Source organism: Panthera leo, chromosome B1, assembly GCF_018350215.1.
Source record: "Panthera leo isolate Ple1 chromosome B1, P.leo_Ple1_pat1.1, whole genome shotgun sequence".
Classification (NCBI taxonomy): domain Eukaryota; kingdom Metazoa; phylum Chordata; class Mammalia; order Carnivora; family Felidae; genus Panthera; species Panthera leo.
In genome coordinates, this window is record NC_056682.1 from 114,063,437 (window position 1) to 114,083,007 (window position 19,571).

The 19,571-nt window shown below is 40.1% G+C and overlaps 1 protein-coding gene across 1 annotated transcript; it reads right to left on the reverse strand.

The window, feature by feature from the left end:
* Window positions 1–8,985: 8,985 nt before the first annotated feature.
* Window positions 8,986–19,123, reverse strand: OSTC (oligosaccharyltransferase complex non-catalytic subunit). The gene is made up of 4 exons (XM_042935720.1): window positions 18,923–19,123; window positions 14,968–15,061; window positions 12,718–12,915; window positions 8,986–9,565 (listed from the first exon to the last, which is right to left on the reverse strand). The coding sequence occupies exons 1-4, from the start codon at window positions 19,059–19,061 to the stop codon at window positions 9,547–9,549; spliced, it is 450 nt and encodes a 149-aa protein (XP_042791654.1). The 5' UTR covers window positions 19,062–19,123; the 3' UTR covers window positions 8,986–9,546.
* Between the last annotated feature and the right edge of the window lie 448 nt (window positions 19,124–19,571).

The following is a 19,571-nucleotide window of genomic DNA, read 5'->3' on the forward strand; positions in this document are numbered from 1 at the left end:
CAAGAGCTCCACCTGCTGGCCAAATGGAATTCATTCGTAGCCCCGCAGATAACTGATTAGAAAACCCAGGTGTCCGAAAATTCGAAAAGACAAAAAGAATATCCAAGGTGAAAGAGGCATTACAGGTCATCTGATCCCAACCTCTTCCTAGCGAAGACCCTTATTGTAATACTGGTATACTCCTGACTAGAAGAAATGGAGAAAGTCAAACAATTTGTTGAAATTATAGTCCACAGTTAGTCTGAAAGATATGGACTATGAGACAGACAGCAAGTATGAAATTTGCTACGGTGAAAGTAATCCACATTGCAGATTCATTTTGGTTTTAAACTGCTACCTGCTCTTGTCAGAGAAAAAGGTAAAAGAGAAGTTTGGACTTGGGGTCAAATTGACATTCGAATCGAGGTTCTATCTCTACTAGCTGTTTCTTGGTTGAGTTATTTAACTGTCTGGCTTAATATCCTTCATCCTTAAATCGTGAGTCATAATGCTCCCCTAGGTGGATGAGAGGTCACCTGTCTAAAGCATATCAATGGGCACACAGCAGGAACCCAAAAGTGGAGGAGAAGGAAGGGTGGCTATAGTCGTTGCTCTTATCAATATTGTGGAGTAAGGATAGTTTTCCTACAGGCCTAATAGCAGAATTATCCGTAGGATAAACGTATGTATATGAAAACTCTTTCTGCATTGAAAACATGCGATTCAACTAAGAGTTATGAACAAGAGACATGATGTGCTAAAAATTACACTATAACCGCCAATTTAATACAAAATCTTTTAAAGAGGCTAAATGAAGAACATTACTTGGATAAACTATGGCTTAAAAACACAAGCTTTTGTTTGCTACCCAGAAAGACTCTTGTGGGCTCTCTGTTGCTCGAAACTGAACTCAAAAAAGAGAACAATTCCTTCTCTGGTTTCTCTCTCTTCTCATGTGTCATTATATGCAGCTAGAAGAAGCTGGTTGACACTTTTCTCTTTTTTTCCACATTTATTTATTTATTTTAAGAGAGAGAGCATGTGAGCAAGCAGGGGAGGGGCAGAGAGAGAGGGAAAGAAAGTGAATCCCAGGCAGTCTCCACCGTGAGTGTGGAGCCCAACGTGGGGCTGGGTCCCACAACCCTGGGATCATGACCTGAGCCAAAATCAAGAGTCAGACGCTTAACCAACTGAGCCACTTAGGCACCTTGGCACTTCTTATTTGCTGCCTGGGATTCAAGAGTGCATCAGGTGCCTTTTCTATTTTCCATGTTGCTGCAGGCAATGCTGTTAGTAAACTTTATGTAAACAGCATCCCTTTTCTTCAGTCACCAAGGTCATTTTCCTGCCTTCAGCACTCATCGGCACTTCCCTCGGGACCTGTCAACTGTCACTAAGGGTATTCTCAAAGTCCTCCTAGCTTTTATTCTCCATCTCGTCAAGACCCTAGCAGTTTTCCACCCACCACTCAGTCCCAAAGCCAATGCCACATTTCCATCCCAGTTATCTATTGCTACATAAAAAGCCACCTCAAAACTTTGTGCCTAAAAGCAACACTTTGTTAACATGCCCCAAGGTTTTCTAGGCAACTGGGCTCAGTGGGCAGTTCTTCCTTGCTGTGTCTCATGCAGGTGGAGTGTCAGATGGCAGCTGGGGCTGGATGGCCACAGGGGCTCACTCACAGGACTAGTAGTTGATGGTGGCAGCTGGCTCGGAGGTCAGCTAGTGTAGACAGGAGTAATCACACATGGTTTTTCCATGTGGCTTGGACTTCTCATGGTCTTGCAGCAAGATTCCAAGAGGGTGCACCCCAAGAGTGATCATACTAAGAGGCAAGAAACAAAAGCTTCCAGGCCAATTACAAACCATACCTGGCACTGGCACAGTCACTTCTGCCATTTTCTATTGACCAAAGCAGCCACAGGCTGGCAAATTTGCAAGGGTTAGACATATCATCTCCACAATTTGATGGGGAGTGACAAGGTCACTTTGTATAAAGTGAGACAACAGCTATTTTTGCAGCCAACATTGGAAACCAGAATCTGCCACTTATGGATTAAAACAAAAATTCTAGGGGCACCTGGGTGGCCCAGCCAGTTAGGCATCATATTCTTGATTTCAGCTCAGGTCATGATCTCACAGTTCATGGGATCAAGCCCCGCATCAGACTCTGTGCTGTAACAGAGTCTGCTTGGGATCCTTCCTCTCTCTGCTCCTCCCTGCTCATGTTCTCTCTCTCTCTCAAAATAAATAAACTTAAAAAAATTTTTTTAAATTCTATCAACTCAAGAAAGGTGAGAGAGGAGGAAAAAGAAGCAATGAAAAAAATGATGAGGTGCTTGGGAGGCTCAGTTAGGTGACCGACTTCCACTTAGGTCATGATCTCACAGTTCGTGAGCTCGAGCCCCAGGTCCGGCTCTGTGCTAACAGCTCAGAACCTGAAGTCTGTTTCAGATTCTGTGTCTCCTTCTCTCTCTGCTCCTCCCCTGCTTATGATCTGTCTCTCTCTCAAAAATAAAATAAATATTTTTTTAAAATGAAAGAAAAAATGAGACAAATAGTATAACAAGTGAATAGATACAGAAATATCCAAACATGTAATAATCACCCTAAAAACAAACTAAACTCACTCATTGAAAGAAAAAGATTGTCATTGTAAAACACAAATATGTAAAGTTTCATGATACACACAAGAGACACACCTAAGACGTGTGTAAGAATAAAGAGATGTTGAAAGAAAATGGTAGAAAAATATATATGGTAAATTCTAACCTTCAGAGAGCTGGCATAGCTACATTAACATTGAGACTACCTAGATTTGGGGACAAAAAAATCACTATCAAACACAAAGAGGGTCACTACATAACGATGAAAATTTCATTTCATTGGAAAGATTCGACAATCAAACTTATGAAAGTGTAAATTTTTTTAAAATTTTGAACATAGTGAAAGATGCCATACACAGTTTTAAATTATCTATGCGGTAAGCAGTAACCCAATAGCAAGCAAAACTAAATGATATATTACTTAGTTATACACATGTGGTAATACTATTTTTTTAAAAAGCAAAGAAGTGATTGACACAAAATTCATAGCAGCAGATACCTCTTGAGGGAAGGCACGGGATGGATCAGGATAGAATACAAACATAGACTCAGTTGTATGGGTAATATTTTAATGCTTATGTTGGGTTATGGATTCTCCGGGCTTTGTTCATTTTATTATACTTCTCAATTTACATGTCCGTTTAATGTATTCCTTTGACTATACTGAATATTACACAATAAAGTTAATATGAAAAATGACATGAATCAAGCTTTAGGGGGGAAACAAAAAATGTAAGATATCAAAACCACACCTTCATCAAATTAATGATCTGTGTTTTTCCATGGTCTGGTTCTTTTTGAAGAAGTTTCTTCGGTCATATTTTTCAACCTGCAAGTTTTCGTAATTTGGTTCTTAACCTGTGACTATGGATGATGTACTTCAGGAGGTTTATGAGCTCCCTGAAATAACAGGAAAAAAAAAAAACGTGTGTGTGCGTGTGTGTGTGTGCACGCGCGCGCACGTGCGCTGAAGGGATGGGGGAGAGGAAAAAGAGTCCATTCCATTGGCAAGAGTACTTAGAGATAAGCAGTGTGCAGTAGTTAAGGAATGGATTTGGGAAGCAGAAAACTTGGATTTGAACCTTGGATTAAACATTCCTTAGTGTGTGAGCTTGGTCAAGTTGCTCCTTCTCCATTCCCATATCTATAAAATGAGAATAACAATGCCCATCTCACAGTGTGTGGTACAGATAAAATAGTATGAAGGGTGGCACAGAACCTGATATAGAATGTAAATGCTTTAATCCTTGCTCCTTTTATTACAATTTTAATCAGATCCTTAACTGGTCCATGACCCAAAAGGTTGAGCAACACTCTCACAAGAAGCAATAATTGCCCTTGATTCTGTGTATTTAGCGCTCCTTTATCCATTATAAATGAACAAAGTGCACAGGAGTTAAATTTGTTCACTGCAATGAATAAGCACAGTGTTCGATTCCGGGGATAAGTAAAGAGCTCGCTTTCAACAGAAAAACTGGATTTAGAAAACTTTTTTATTGAAATGTAACGTTCATAAAGTACACAGATCCTAAGTATACAGCGTAGTTCATTTTCCTGAAGTGCACACTCTCTAACTATGTGGTGCCAACATCAAAAAATAACACCACCGGCAACCTAGGCAGCTTTCCCCATCTCCCCTTCTGGTCACTACCCCACTTTTCAAGGTAACCACTATCCAGGCCTCTAGCATCAGGGAAACACCAACTTTTACAATGATGAAATGAGAACATAGGATGACAAGTATACAGTGTTCTAGTAGAAACTACAAGAGATTGAGAGCTAGGCACACTTTAGTTCCATCACAGCTGATCTCCCGAAATGGAGACATACTATTTACTAGACTGAACTGTTACAAGCATTGGAAATAATATGGATCAAATACCCAGCATGGTACCTCCCCTTGTTGACTAAGCCTATTTCTTATGATACCAAGGGACCCAGAAGGTAGTTGGGGTCCTCTTTACGACTGAATGGGATAACAGATGTGAGGGCACTTTATAAAGCTGAAATATGTTATACAAATATAAAGTGTTATGTGAAAAGATATGGTACAACATTTGCTATCTGGGCTTAAAATTGTTAGATAATTTCCCGTCATCTCAGTGAAAATAGTACAACAGGTCTGGGGACTCTGAGTTACAGCTGTTCCAACCTATCAACCTGGTCAGACCTCGAGTGCTCTGTGTTTAGACTGGCGCCCACACTCCACCGTCACGACAAAACTCTTTGTGAGGTGGAGTGGTTGCCAACACAAGCACTTAGTGGCATGTGTGAGGGTTCATCCTCGTCAGGATGCATCTGAAGATATGGACTTTATGCAGAGGTGACACCATCTGTTAACCAAAAGCAGCTCCTTGGCCTTCAGTCGGAGTGGCGGGGTCATGCTGCACGCTGTGTGGAACTGTTTCCACCCAGGAATGGATACAACATAAAGCATAAAAACACTTTTTAAAACGGACATAAAAATAAAAGCAGACATTCCATGCCTCAACTATATTTATCAGACTTGACTCTGTGGGCACATTGCCACCACTCCTATCCCCAGGGGAGAATGCATAATTATGCATTCAATAAAACTATAGGATGTGAAAGGAAAATACTGAAGATTAATACAGACCTAACATCTCAGGGGCACCTGATAGGTTCCAGAGACTGTGCATTGTCTCGTTTTACTCTCAGAACATCCCTATAGGGTATTGCCATCTTTGTTTTACTAAGGAGAAAATGAGGCTCAGAGAATCTAAGCAACTTGTCTATAGTTACACAGCTGGTAATTGGCAGAGCTGAAATATGAATCCAAATCTAACTGATCCCATGTCTGAGCTCCTAATAATTTGTGGTATTTTCCATCGAGATCCATAGTAACCATTGTGGAAACACTGAAAATTAACATAGCTCATGAGAAGTACGTAGCCACCAAAATGGCTATATTAATCTAAGCACCCCAAAAGTAGTACATAATCTTTTGTGAAACTTATTTTTAAAGGAATATAAGCAACCTAGAGTGAAGGGAAGGAAGAATGATCCTAAGGGAACTAGACTCCAAGTTTCTGAGCCAGAAAAGCTAGAAATGGTACACCTACAAAAAATGGGAGCTCATGAGAGTTTCGGTATTTGAAATGGCCGTCATTATACAGTAGTTAGATATGCCTAGATATAGACACCATCAGTGGACCTGAAACCAATGAACTAAAGCAAACCAGAAGATAGCTTTCTAAAAAACAAAGAGATCTGAAAATGGAATGGGCTGCCTTGAGAGGTAAAAAGATTCCCACCACTGGCAGGTTCAACAGAAGTTAGAGGACATCTCATCACAGATAATGAAATCAGGACTTGAATTCTCTCACATAATTTACAACAAATTATATGAAGTTATATATAAATATATTTATTATATATTTATTTTATTATATAAATCCCAGAAGTTTAATAACAACTGGACTTTGAAAATCTTGCAAAGAGGCAACTAGTCAACTTGGTGCAGCAGGGCTAGGGCTGGGGCAGGGAGGGCTGGCCAAAGACAAGGGAAGAGGTAGTGTTTCCATTCAAGGAGGTGGTGCCCTTAAAAAATCGCTGAATCAGGGGCACCTGGGAGGCTCAGTCAGTTGAGTATCCGACTTTAGCTCAGGTCATGATCTCACAGTTCATAGGTTCGAGTCCTGCATCGGGCTCTGTGCTGACAGCTCAGTGCCTGGAGCCTGCTTTGGATTCTGTGTCTCCCTCTCTCTCTACTCCTCCCCCACTCATGCTCTGTCTCTGTCTCTAAAAAATGAATAAACCCTAAAAAAAATTTTTTTAAATCACTGAATCAAGTAAATCTCCTATAGAGTGGCTGAAGTTGTCACGTGTAATGATCAGGATAGGTTGGCAAGGCATGATTCCCACTGCTCTGAACTAGAGTAATAGAAGTGACCAGTTTCATATAGAGCATGAGTCAGTACATAGAATACATCAGAAATAAACAATAGAGTCCTTATAGTACCTTCTCAATTCTGCCCTCCTAATGCCCCAGCGGTATTCCTGTCTTGAGTACCATGATACTCTAGTATCCTAATAAATTATGCTCTTTGCTTAAGATAGCCTGATTTTTTCTCACTTGCAATTAACAGTACGTATTAAGTACTTAGTATACAGCATATTAAGCAAAATAAAGAAAAACAAGTAAAAGAGATTTTGGAAAAAGTGTTATTTGTATTTGAAACTTTCAGGCCCATTGTTCCTACAAGAAATTGAGCCTTTCCTCATCCCAATCTAGGTATAGATGCTCCTCCCATGTGTTCCTGTAACAAAAGAGAATTGGCCTGTTTGCCTATATTCACTAGATTATAAATTCCAAACTAACAAGGGTTGTATTTTTGATATAAGCCCTCATTTTTTACACCATCTCTCATTGATATAACCCAGCATCTGGCGCTATGTCTTTTATAAGCAAGTGTATACCTTGTATTACTATGTTCAAAGAGTAATCTCTGTACCAGGAAATAGCCGCACATAATGGAAACAATTGGTCTGCTATGTGCAAGACCTGGGTTCTAATTGAAGCACTGCAGCAAATGACTCTCAATTTACTTGCTGGCATAATGGGAAAATAACCTCTGTTCCAGCTTTCCACTTCAGGTATGTAACATTTATTAAGAACCTAAGTTACCTCACACTTCCCAATTCAAATAAACATTAATGACATACGATTTCTTTTATCATCAAGATATATAGGATTTCTTGTCATCTTAATTCTCTAAAGACAATGTTTTCTTTATAAATCTCTGGCAGAGATGTGCTACTCGGGTCCCTTTGACCAACCCACCGCCTAACTGCAAGGAAGAGGGGCTATGTGACAGCCTCTGGTGTTGGCTTTGTCAGGGTTCACCTCAGCTTTCTAGCCAAGATCACGCTGATCTCAAGGTTGGGCCGCACAGCTGGCAAGCCAGTGACACAAGGGCCTAGCAGCCACTTCCACCCAAGGCCTCTGACAGGCAGTCTCTGCTGCAGAGATCCCCACTGGACCGACAGCTACTCTGTCAGCTACGCGTCGAGGAACGACAGCTTTCCGTGGTTAGCCTTGCGGCCTCCTTTGCCTCTCACCGGCCCACTTTGCACTTCTCCATGTTAATGAGCATTGACTCCTGGAGGATTCTGTGGTGAAATCAGACTAGTTTGTTCCCCATGTAGTCCACTCAGTCTCCTTCTCATTTACTTAACCTCTGCTGATGTTAATAATGCTTGAAAGGCTTTCCATCAGAGCCTGCCATTTTAGCGTCCTCAAAAGCATTTTAAGTCTAGTACAAGACACTTTTTTCTTCACATAAAACACTGCAATTTTACCAGAAGTTATTTAAATATATTTTTGTATTTAGTAAAGATATATTTATTAACACAGAAACAAAACCTTAAGAGCTGGGACCAAAGAAAAACCCCAAAACAAACCCCCAAACACCCCACCAAACCTTAATAGCACCATCTTGTGGTGTTTAACAGGAACTGTTCACTACTCAATCGTATTCGAAAACTTTTGAAGCCCTAACGCCTTCCTGTTATCTTCTGTCCATCTAGTTTAGCCAAGGTTTTTAAATATGGCCAAATGCACTTAAATTAAACCTTTAACGCTGTTAAGTACACACAGGCCTTGCTTTCCTTTTTCAGGGCCTTGAGGTAGAACAACCCCCTCTCCCATGTCTTGTGATCACTACAACATACTAGGAGTGATTTTGTTTGTGGCCATTTATCAGTATGACATTTTGCAAACATTTTCTATCTTTTGTTTATCTGGCTTCCCTACAAGAACAGAAGCTCTATGAAAACAGAGCCTTTTCAGTTTTACTCATCCTTATAATGCTCAGTGCCACGTGGCGTATCTTCTCAAAACTTTTTGAATAAATGAATATTTTACTCAATGAATGGCTACATTGAAATCCGCCTTGGAATTAGAAAAAAATCACCTGGGATAGAATTTTACTGTGAAGATCTCAGAACAAGAACTAGTTGAGCAGCTAGAGAAGTGATGTTCACAGCCAGTCAGGGAAAACCAGAAGACCTGGCAAGAAGAAATTAGGGGAAGACCAGACCGGTGCAGGGGTGTTTCTAGATGTGCTCACAATTGTGTTAATTACTGAAAACAAATGCCTGAAGGGAGTTCTCCTCGCACACAACCACTTACGACTCTAACATGCATGCAGCCCATGCTTGAGTATTTAGAGGGGTACAGAATTGCTACCTTACAAGGCAACCTGCCAACTACATTTTGAGACCTTAGACCTACCGACAGTAGGTTAGGAGAGTTATAGGTAGGAATGAGTAATTATAGATGGAAAAGTTAATACCATTGGTTAATTAAATCATAAAATAAGTGGCCCTCTTGGTGCAGTGGTAGCGTGTCAGTCTCATAAAACAAACAGAAAAGGTGTTAATTAGAAAAATTATTTATTTCTGCTCCTTTCATACACCTTATTGTGCAGGAAACGGTCTTGCAGACACATCTGAAATAATGTACTGTCACACACTCTGTTTAAAGGCAAAGCACCATAGGTAAAGCTGATCGTCTGTCCAGAGTTCTCAGCTTACGGGATCTCGCTTCCTGATTTTACATTAATTTTTGAAAGTCACAAATATCATCTCCAAAAAATGTTAAGGGGGGCTGTAAAAAATAATCACTTTATTCAGTATTACAGCTGTAGAAACGGAGTATATTTTCTTTAAGAAATGAAAAACTAAGAAGAAAATGCCACTTAACATCATTGGTACGTCGGCATAGGCCAGCAGGAAAAATACTGTGATAAGCTTGTCTCTTTGATACCAAGAAGACATTCTAGTTCAAGCTTTAACATGCTTCCTATGTTTTCACTAGATGCTTCTTTTCTGCTGCTTCATTCTTTTCCATAGTTCACGTCAGAGGATTGGTACAGCCTTTAAAACTTCATTAGCAGGAGCAAATCCAATATCCACAGATTTCATCCCAAAAGGCATTTTAACCCATCAGATATCCCCTGCAGGAATAAAATTTATAAACACAGAAAGTGAAAAGGAAGCAACATTTCAAAACACCCCAACAAATTTTATGATGAATCAAATGACAATCTGAAAATATAATTGTGACTCATCCTTATGGTTTTTATTTCGAATCTTGCCTCCCCAATAAATAAATATATTACTGGGCTTCAGTTCCATTACCCTTTCCCCTCAAAGCATACAGTTACAAACCAATATGGCTCCAAACCTGGAAGCAAATGAGCAGAGACTCAAACACCCACAGAGGCTGTTAAAAAGCCAGGCCGTGAAGCTATCCTTCAACAAGGACTGATTTAAAACGCAATCAAATAGCTAGGTTATCTATGTCCTCAAATCACAGAATTAACAACAAAAAGAAGAGAAAGGAAAGGATAAAATGACAACAGGTATACAATGATAACAATGAGAAATGGCAGATTACATCAAGGAAATAAACTGAACTGAAAAGTATTGCTATGCCTAATTAAGCGTAAATGGAAAAGGATTCTGAGTCTAGAAGGCAAAATTATGCTTAATGTTCAGTGTCCAGCAAATAACCGTTATCAAATAATATTTGCTGAATACAAATGTAAATGCTAAGGAAGCAATAAAACAGTTTAGAAAGTGGTGGGTCAAAAAAGAGGAAGATAAAGTTTTAGTACATGTACTAAAGTTAAATTTCAGCTGCAGGGAAAAATTGCTTATATGCATTCTCCTAGTCCCTAAATGATATTATTATTATACATTTACTTTTACTTCTCATTTCTCCTTTCCTTTAGAATTTCTTTTCTGAACTGATCTCATGATCTCAGGATTCACGCAGGAGCTCCCTAGCTTTTTTCATCAGGTTTAACACATGGTAGTTCAAATTGCTAAAAAGGCAATTGTTGCCACTCAACTGCATAATAAAATCTATTCAATAGACTACTTCATACAGCCTTTATTTTTTAAATTTTTTTAATGTTTACTTATTTTTGAGAGAGACAGAATGCAAGTGGGGGAGGGACAGAGAGAGAGAGAGGGAGACACAGAATCCAAAGCAGGCTCCAGGCTCTGAGCTGTCAGCACAGCTGACGTCCCTATACAGCTTTAATAACATACTTGCCTAAAAATAGAAACCCATCCCTCTGCTCTGAACTAAACACTTTTCCTAATTTTAGAACATTACATCATGGGGTGCCTGGGTGGTTCAATCGGTTAAGCCTCCGACTTCAGCTCATATCATGATCTCACGGCTCCTGAGTTCGAGCCCCGCATCAGGGTCTGTGCTGACAGCTCAGAGCCCTGGAGCCTGCTTCAGATTCGGTGTCTCCCTCTCTGTCTGTCCCTGCCCTACTCACACACACACACTCTCTCTCTCTCTCATCTCTATCCCTCTGCCCGTCTCTCCCACTCATGCTCCCTAAAATAAAAAATTTTAAAAAATTAAGAAAAACCTAAATAATTGCAATAGTAAGATGGAGGCAATCCAGAGAATTAAGCACTTTCCAAAGCTTTTTTTTTTTTTTTTAAGCAGTAGATAGCTCTGTTATCCTCAAAGTCAAATACCTGAGCTAAAAAGAAAAGCACTTATATCCTAAGGAGAAGACCTAAAACTATAAGGAAGAATGAGAAGCTTAAGTAGAATAAAAACAAATCTGGCTCTATGGACAAAACCAGCCCACCCGTTTTATTCCCCCCCAATTTTTTTTTTTTCTGAGAGAGCATGGGGGAGGGGCATGCACGGGTGAAGGGCAGAGGGACAGGGGAGAGAGCATCTTAAGTAGGCTCCAGGCCCAGTGTGACAGAGGCTCAATCCCAGGACACTGGGATCATTACCTGAGCCACAAATCAAAAGTCTGATCCTCAACCAACTGAGCCACCCAGGCGCCCCAAACCAGCCTACTACTATTCTGCTACATTTCTCCAAACGTTCCATCTGTTTTGGTTGGTGATTTGTAGTAGCCTCTTGATCTCTCTAGGAGCCTCCTCTTTTCTTGTTTTGCTCTGGAAAACTTCAGCCTCTTCCATACCAAGTGTATCTTTTCCAACAGGGACAGAAAAAAAGAGGAACAAAAAGAGGAGGCCGGAGTGCCTAATTCTTCATACAACTTAGCCAATGGCTAAAACTGTTTTCCCCAGACAAAAATAAGAGCCACTGGCAGAGGAGTCTGAGGGAACTATGTGGCCACACAGATATTCAGCTGACAGAGAACACTGCTCTTTTCCCATCTTTCCCATCCCGCCTTAGCATGAGAACATGACTGCAGGAGAAGTGAGTGCTTTGGAGTTTCTAGGGGAAGTCTGCCCATTCTACTCTAGATGTTACGGTGGACAGGTTAAGCCACAGAATAAGTGAACCTGTGAAACACACACATCCTGTATTCTCTTTTACTGTCTATTATAATAAAATACGGGAGTATCAGTTCTAAGAAATCAGTATAGTTGAAACTTGACGTTTAATATACTCCCTGAAAAATAAATTTACGAAGAGCTAATCTTTGTATGGTATACTTGTCCAATGTTCCTGCAGTTACTAATTCATCACAGGTGAAATAAGAATATAGGGAAATGTGATCAGACTTGTCCCTATTTCAAGTTAATGATCTCAAATGGAATTATAAAAGTTGCCATAAAACCAATTTTTTTTGTTTTAAAAATATTGTATGTTTTCTGAAACAAAATCTTCTTATACACACACACACACACACACACACGATCCTTTCCCATCTTTTTGGAGAGGCAATAACTCCCTCCCTGTCCAAGGCTTAATGGGTTTTCCTCATACCAGTATTCAAAGAGCAGCAGTAATTAATGCCTTGAAAATATTCCCTACTATCACTATTACTACTGAAATCCCATATGTTATAGATTAAGCAAAAAGCAATTTAAAGAAACAAGATCTCCAGTCAGTGGTCAGTGACATTGTAGCAAAATAACCATTTTTCATGAACATGAATGGAGATGACAGAAAGACAACTGGTCTCAATTTTACTACTAACCATAGCTATAACCTTGAACAAGTCACAAATTCCTTTGGTTCTCAGCATTTTCATCCATTTAAATGAGGGTTAAATTAAATCCTCTATGATTTTATGTGATCCAAGTGACTATTTTACCAACTAGCAACAAAAGTTAAACTGCTGATTATACAAAGTACTTGATAACTTACGGCAGTTTCATTCTCATGAATACTCTAGCCATGAAAAAACTCAATAGGACACAGACGAATCCAATGAATAGAAGAAGAAATCTATTGAGTTTTGGAATGTTTGGTGCATTCGATCGGTCCAGGATTATGAAACCTAAACCTCCCATTGTGAACAGGAAGCTGGATGCGAGTCCTTCCATAATATATTGTCCATTTACTCTGAAAAAGAAAAACCAGATTAAACAATAAATGAAAATTCCCAGAAAAATAAAAAACCTGTCTTTAGATTGAAAGACCTATTTCTGCTTACTTTTGTGCTGCTTTTTTATTCTTAACCTTACAACTATTTTACCACATTTCTGTATATTCATTTCAATTCCTGCCATCTCTGAATTATGTATCAAGCACTATTTTAGGTTCTGGGGATACAACAAAATCTGTGTCTTCATGGGGCTTATGTTCAAAAAAGTTTTAGAACCTCAACTAACACAACTGTCAATGTAAAATCAATGCGGAGATTTTAATTATTAGCTTAAAAAGCAAATTAGTGTATGTATAGAAACCCTTAACCCAGAACCTTTGTTTTGCTTTTAAAAATAATGACATTTAAACTTCTACTATCAAATTCAAATTTGAATTGGTAAGAAATGTTTCTAGAAGTTTCACAAGAGTAAACCTCTTGTTTCAAAGGGAAAATTTTATTATTTTTTTTCAAAGGGAAAATTTTGAAAGTATTTTTAACTAAGGCTCCATGAGCCCCACAAGAATTTCCAGCAATCTATAAATCCTTAGAATTATATGCAAATTTTTATACATACGTATATCTGTTTTTTTCTAGCAATACAGACCTTTCAAAATTCTGAATCCATGGATCCCCAAAAAGCAAATTCCTCTGTTAAAGGGATAATTTATACAAAGGTATATCTAAAGAAGGTATATTTTTTGTTAGCTAATTGCCTTAATTGAAAACACAATACACGCATACACAAAACACAATACATAATACATTTTGAGCACTGGGCTCAAAATTCCAACAGTACCAATGATAACAGTATGAAAGGTTTCCCTACCATCAAGATCTCCTGTCATCTAGATACCCCTCACTCCCAGAGAATCACAAACATTTTTTCAGGAATATGCTATGTATGGAACATCATTAACGTTCAGGATGAATACAAATATATAGCTATGTTTAGATGGACAGTTATCAAGTGGATTTAGAAAGCAACATAATAAGCATTGCCCAGGTAAGCCAAACCACAGTGGAATGGGGATTCATTACTCAAATGGAACACCTAAGTCTCAAAAATTATTTTTAATGTTTATTCATTTTCAGAGAGAGACAGAGAGAGAGAGACAGAGAGAGAGAGAGAGAGAGAGAGAGAGAGAAGGGGAGGGGCAGAGAGAGAGGAAAAGAGAGAATCCCAAGCAGGCTCCACATGGTTGGCACAGAGCCCAACAGAGGGCTCAATCTCATGAACCATGAGATCATGACCTGAGCCAAAATCAAGAGTCAGAAGCTTAACCGACTGAGCCACCCAGGCACCTCAAAAATTATTATTATATTTTATTATTTAATAGTATAGTCTAGGGGCTCACAGATTTTTTTCTTAAATGGCCAGATAATACATGTCTCAGGCTTATAGGCCATATGGTTTGTGTCAAACTTAGCACTGCAGCTTGAAAGCAGCCATAGATAGTATATAAACAAATGGGCATGCCTAGTTCCAATAAAACATTACTTACAGGGGCTCCTGGGTGACTCAGTCAGTTGAGTGTTCGACTTCAACTCAGGTCATGACCTCAAGGTTCGTGGGTTTGAGCCCCGCGTTGGGCTCTGTGCTGACAGCTCAGAGCCTGGAGCCTGCTTCAGATTTGGTGTCTCTCCCACTCTCTCTCTCTGCCCCTCCCCCACTTGCTCTCTGTCTCTCTCAAAAATAAATAAACATTTTTAAAATTTTTTTTAGATTAAAAAACATTACTTACAAATAAACTGGTACCTGCAGTTTCCTCATCCCCAGAATAGCCTATAAATGTATTTTAAACCAATACCCTCCTTTAAATAAGTGATCATATCACTATGAAATATATTATTTCCTAATAAATAATATACTTCTGTTCTTGCCCACTTCCTGCATCTCTGCATTTAGCATTTTAAAACAGCTATTATCTAAATGCAGATGGACCCATAGGTTTCACTGTATTTTTAAAAAGCACTCATGCCCCAGCAACCTTCTTTCCCACCAAATCATTCAAAAAGGCAACTGTTACCTGTAGGCCAAGAAGGCTACTGGCCTCTGATGTCCATGTTCATCGGTCATAGAGCCAACACTTGGAGGTTCAACAATAACATCATAAATTATTCCTATATGAAAGATAATAGTACAGATTAGATTGGATTCCTAATTTTTAAAAAGGATTAGAGTTTTCATCAGTCTCTAAAGATTCATTTATATTTAAACAGACTGCTTAGATATATTATTATAATCAAGTGAGGCCTAGCTAATCCCCTAAACTTTAGATAAACCTTTCAGAAATTCAACTCAATATTTTAGCATACTATCTCTAAAACAGGTATTTCATAAAAGAAATTCATTCAGTAACTGTTTCTTATACTCAAGAATTCCTCCACAATAGGGGCGCCTGGGTGGCTCTGTCAGTTGAGCGTCCGACTTCAGCTCAGGCATGTCATGATCTCGTGGTTTGTGAGTTCAAGCCCCGTGTCAGGCTCTGTGCTGACAGTTCAGAACCTGCAGCCTGCTTCAGATTCTGTGTCTCCCTCTCTCTCTGCCCCTCCCCTGCTTGCACTCTGTCTCTCTCTCTCGAAAATAAACATTAAAAAAAAAAATTACTTCATAAAGGAGATTAAATATTAAAGGCTATTATTTTAGTTCAAGAAAATGCTGTCAATTGAAGGTACTGTGACTAATTTTCTTGCTTAAATGTAAAATAAGGAGACATTTTTAAATCATACCAATAGGCAGACAGGCAATACTAGAGATTCATGATCATTAATGTCCATCACTTATGTCACGATGTCCCTGTGATCATTAATTCCATCAACATTAGTATTTTCCGGATCTCCCACTGTCCACATCTACTCTCCAACATCCTCACTTCCAGCTTTTCTTAAGCATCGTTAAGACTGTGTGTCTCCCTCACCCTTGACTAACAAAGCAATCACATTGGGCTTCTCTAATCTCTCCACCACCACCACCAAGCCTACCAGCTGGCATCTACAGCCATCCCTTCCTCCTTCCCTCCAGCTCCAAGAGAGGAAGAGTCCCTCCTCCTACCAATGTGGGATTGCTTCTGCAATTATCAGGACTCCATCCCCTCCTGCCTTCTCAGAGAATTTGTTCCTTTGGCTATCGCTCCTCCTTCCTGTATTTCAACCCTCTCCTTCCTACATCAACCTTCCCTGGATTCCAGACCCTTCTAGTTAAATCCTATTACTGTGCTTCCTTTTTGAAAAAAAGTGAGACTTCCTTCTTGGGGAAGAAAAAAAAAAGGTAAACTTGTTGTCTCCCTTTCCTTACTTATTCTTCAGTCTTCACCTCACTTGAACTTGGTATCTGCCTCCGCTGATCTTACTGTTGCTAAAGTTGCCAATGATCTCATGGTGTCAAATTTAATGGACATTTTTCAGTTATCTTAGGAGGCTTCCCGGCAGCACTCAATACAGTTTACTAAATCCATTTTCCTTGGGGGAAAATTGGTTTCTCATGGCTTTTGTGATACTCCTGTCCATGTTTTCTTGCTACCTCTCGCAGGGCCTCCTCTTCTATTAAACCGCTACATGCTGGGAATTCCTTAGGGCTTGATCCACTGTCCTCATTGTCCACATTCCCTCCGGAACTCAACCCATCCCTTCCCAGGGCTTTCAGTTCCATGCACTAATGAAGGTCAATATGCCAACACCGATCAAACAATGTTAGCCTCAGTTGAATTAGATGTAAGCTCCCTAAGCACAGGGACTTTCACTATGTTCTTCAATACCTGGCTTATGAGAGGCATTCAAAAAACATTTGTTGTTAACCAACTTCAATACAGACCTATTTTCTCAATTCTAGACTCATATCTGCAAACTTGACATAACCATGCCCAACTGTTACATATCCCGAAGTGACCTGTGGTTCACTGTACCCCAGCAAAAACCATGTCTTCAGTCTCAGAAAATGACACTTCCATCTACTCAGATGCTCAAACCAAACACCAGTTTAAGATTCCTTCGCACTGCATTCTCCCCAATCACTCCTGATAACCCAATCAATCCATCAAGACCTACTGAATCTACTTCCAAGCTATCTTTCATTGTATTTTCCTCCTTCTCCACTGCCACCAACCTAGTCTTAGTCAACTACAAAACCCACCTAATTGGTCTCTTGGTTCCGTATCTGTCCATCCTTTTCCCTTTGCCTACTATTTCCTCTCCCCCAATTCTTTAGATTTTGGCTAACCTGTCATTTCCCCAGGAACCACACTGCAATGTGATGTTCCCAACTCCTGTTATTTTCTCATAATCTTTTGTTCTTTCCCTTCAGTGCAACTCTGGCAATTTGTAATGGAAAAAATAACGCAGTGGAAAAAGCTTTATGTGATATTTAACCAACCTCAACCATGACATTATAAGCTTCAGAAGGACAGCGTCCTTATGTTTCGTTCACTGTCGTTCCCAGTACCTAGGGCCTGGAACTTAATCGAACCTCAATGCATTGTTTGCTGAATATTTCTCAGCAATGAACATTATTTATGGAAGTACACTCACAGTTTTTAGAAGAGACTCCTTTCCAGTGGCAAAACCGATTCCTTGTATGAGACACCTCATGGCCTTGGCCACTAAAAAGTGTCCTTTGCAATTTGCCCCTGGGATTGGGGCAGAGAATCTCCCCATTACAACAATCCACGGGAATAAGTGGACAGAATGAAAACTGTGAGGCTTCTAACAAAGGCTTGGTCTCCAAGGGAGGTTAGGGTTAGGAGAAGAGACCAGCAGATCAAAGCAGACGAAGACTCATTTTTTGTTAAAATCACATGCATTTTAAATTTCATTTATTCAATACAGCACCCATTAATGTGCTGAGCAAATGTTAATGTTAATGCAATGTTAGGATAGCATCTTACCAACATAAAAAAAAATATTTAAAATATATTTTACTTAAGTTAACTATCATTATTCTCGATTTGGGATGGGAGTTGATTCAAAGACAAATCCTAGTACTAAGCCCTCAAAGTTTCACATTCTTCCCTCTTAACAACTCTTTTCACATCTATGAAAATAAAGATGCCTATGGCTATTCCCTTAAAAAGGGAACTTTTGCTGTCCCTAATCTGTAAGCTTCAATTTTATAACACCTAAGTTAAGTACCCCACTTCTCAAAATCTGGAAATACAATAGAATAGTCTTGAGTACATCATGGAACTGTGGCTTGCAAGGGTGGTGGCCTGAAAATTGTAGCTGGATTGCCAACTCATCACTATACAAAACAACGCCCCTTTTGCAACTTTTTATTTGGAAAAAAAAACAAAACACCAGGATAGGACAATTCTGGAGTGTTTAATAGTACTGCTATTTTCCTTATTCTTTAAATTTTCAACCTCTGCTTTTTGAAATACAATACCTTCTGCAAATCTAACTTCAATCTTAAATATTAATCGAAACCGTGGATTTGGAAACTTCCATTCACGTTTATTGTTGACCAGGGCAAAAAGCAACAACAGACCCTTAGGTGTGGGTTAACAAACCCCAAGGATTGTCATGTCTCTTCCATGTTTCCAGGGGCTGTACACAAAGATAAAAGTCCCAAAACCCTCCTGACCAACTGAGTAGAATGGGCAAGACTAGACTTCTCCAGGGCCTCTGTCAAACAATTTACAGGAGGGGATGGGAGTCCTGATAATTGCAGGCAATAAACAGAATTACAATCTGGGCTTGAAAAATATATTCGATTCGCATCCCTAGGCTGAGGCTAGAAGTGCGGAAAGGCAACGGGCGTGAGAACATGGAGAACAATGAGAGTAGCCTCTCAGGACACAGGACAGGGCGTGAGGGCACATGAACCTCTGGGCTGTTAATACTTGAGACCCCAGAAATTCCCTCCACCCTGCGAAAAGACCTAGAGCACAGCGATGCTTCCCCCGGGGCTGAGAGCGGAACGGACGCGCCTCGGGGGCCGCCGGCTCTCCGCGTCTCAGCGCCTCTCGGGCCCGAGCCAGCCCGAGTTACCTCCGGTAATGAGGAAGTAAGACACCACCACCAGAGCGTACACCGTCATGGCCGACGGCATATGCACCCAGGGCGGCTTCTTCAGCTTCAGGTTGGGGCATTCGAGCACTAAGAACGGGACCCGGTACAAAGTCTCCATGCTGGTAGCGGCAGAGGAGCCTCTCGACCACAAGCCCCACGCGCCACCCGGAAACAGGCCCGCCCTCCCGTTCGCCGGCGCATGCGCCAGCGAACGGAACTTGCAGGTCCGTAACTCTAGGAGACCTATATATATAGGAAAAAGAAGAAACTACGAAGAATGAGTAAACAACACGATTTAAAGCTATATATTATTAAATCTTGTTAAGCATAAATTTGAATAAGAAGCTCAGTTATTGCTAATGAGTAGACAGGTGATTTATATACCTTCAAGGACCTGCAGGGCGTCAGACGTGGCCAAGCCGGAGAAGCAGAGGAGGCAGTCTACATCTGAGCCCCTCCCACTTGCCGGCGCTGGGGATTTGGAAGCTGATTGGATGCGGGCGTTCTAGGTTCCCAGAGCTACAGGATGAATGGAAGCGTTTGGGACGTTCTGCCTTTTCCATTAGCGGTTTTTTCAAGAGCCTGAGAAAGTCCTAGTTGCTGAACTTTTGCTTCACGATGTAGTTGT

What these genes read in the sequence shown, in the direction of transcription:
- OSTC (XM_042935720.1), bottom strand. Translation starts at nt 19,061, where the DNA reads ATGGAGACTTTGTACCGGGTCCCGTTCTTAGTGCTCGAATGCCCCAAC. An exon ending in TTACTTCCTCATTACCGGAG is followed by an intron (nt 15,062 to 18,922) that starts GTAACTCGGGCT and finishes TCTTTCATATAG; the next exon opens with GAATAATTTATGATGTTATT. An exon ending in GTAGCCTTCTTGGCCTACAG is followed by an intron (nt 12,916 to 14,967) that starts GTAACAGTTGCC and finishes TTTCTTTTTCAG; the next exon opens with AGTAAATGGACAATATATTA.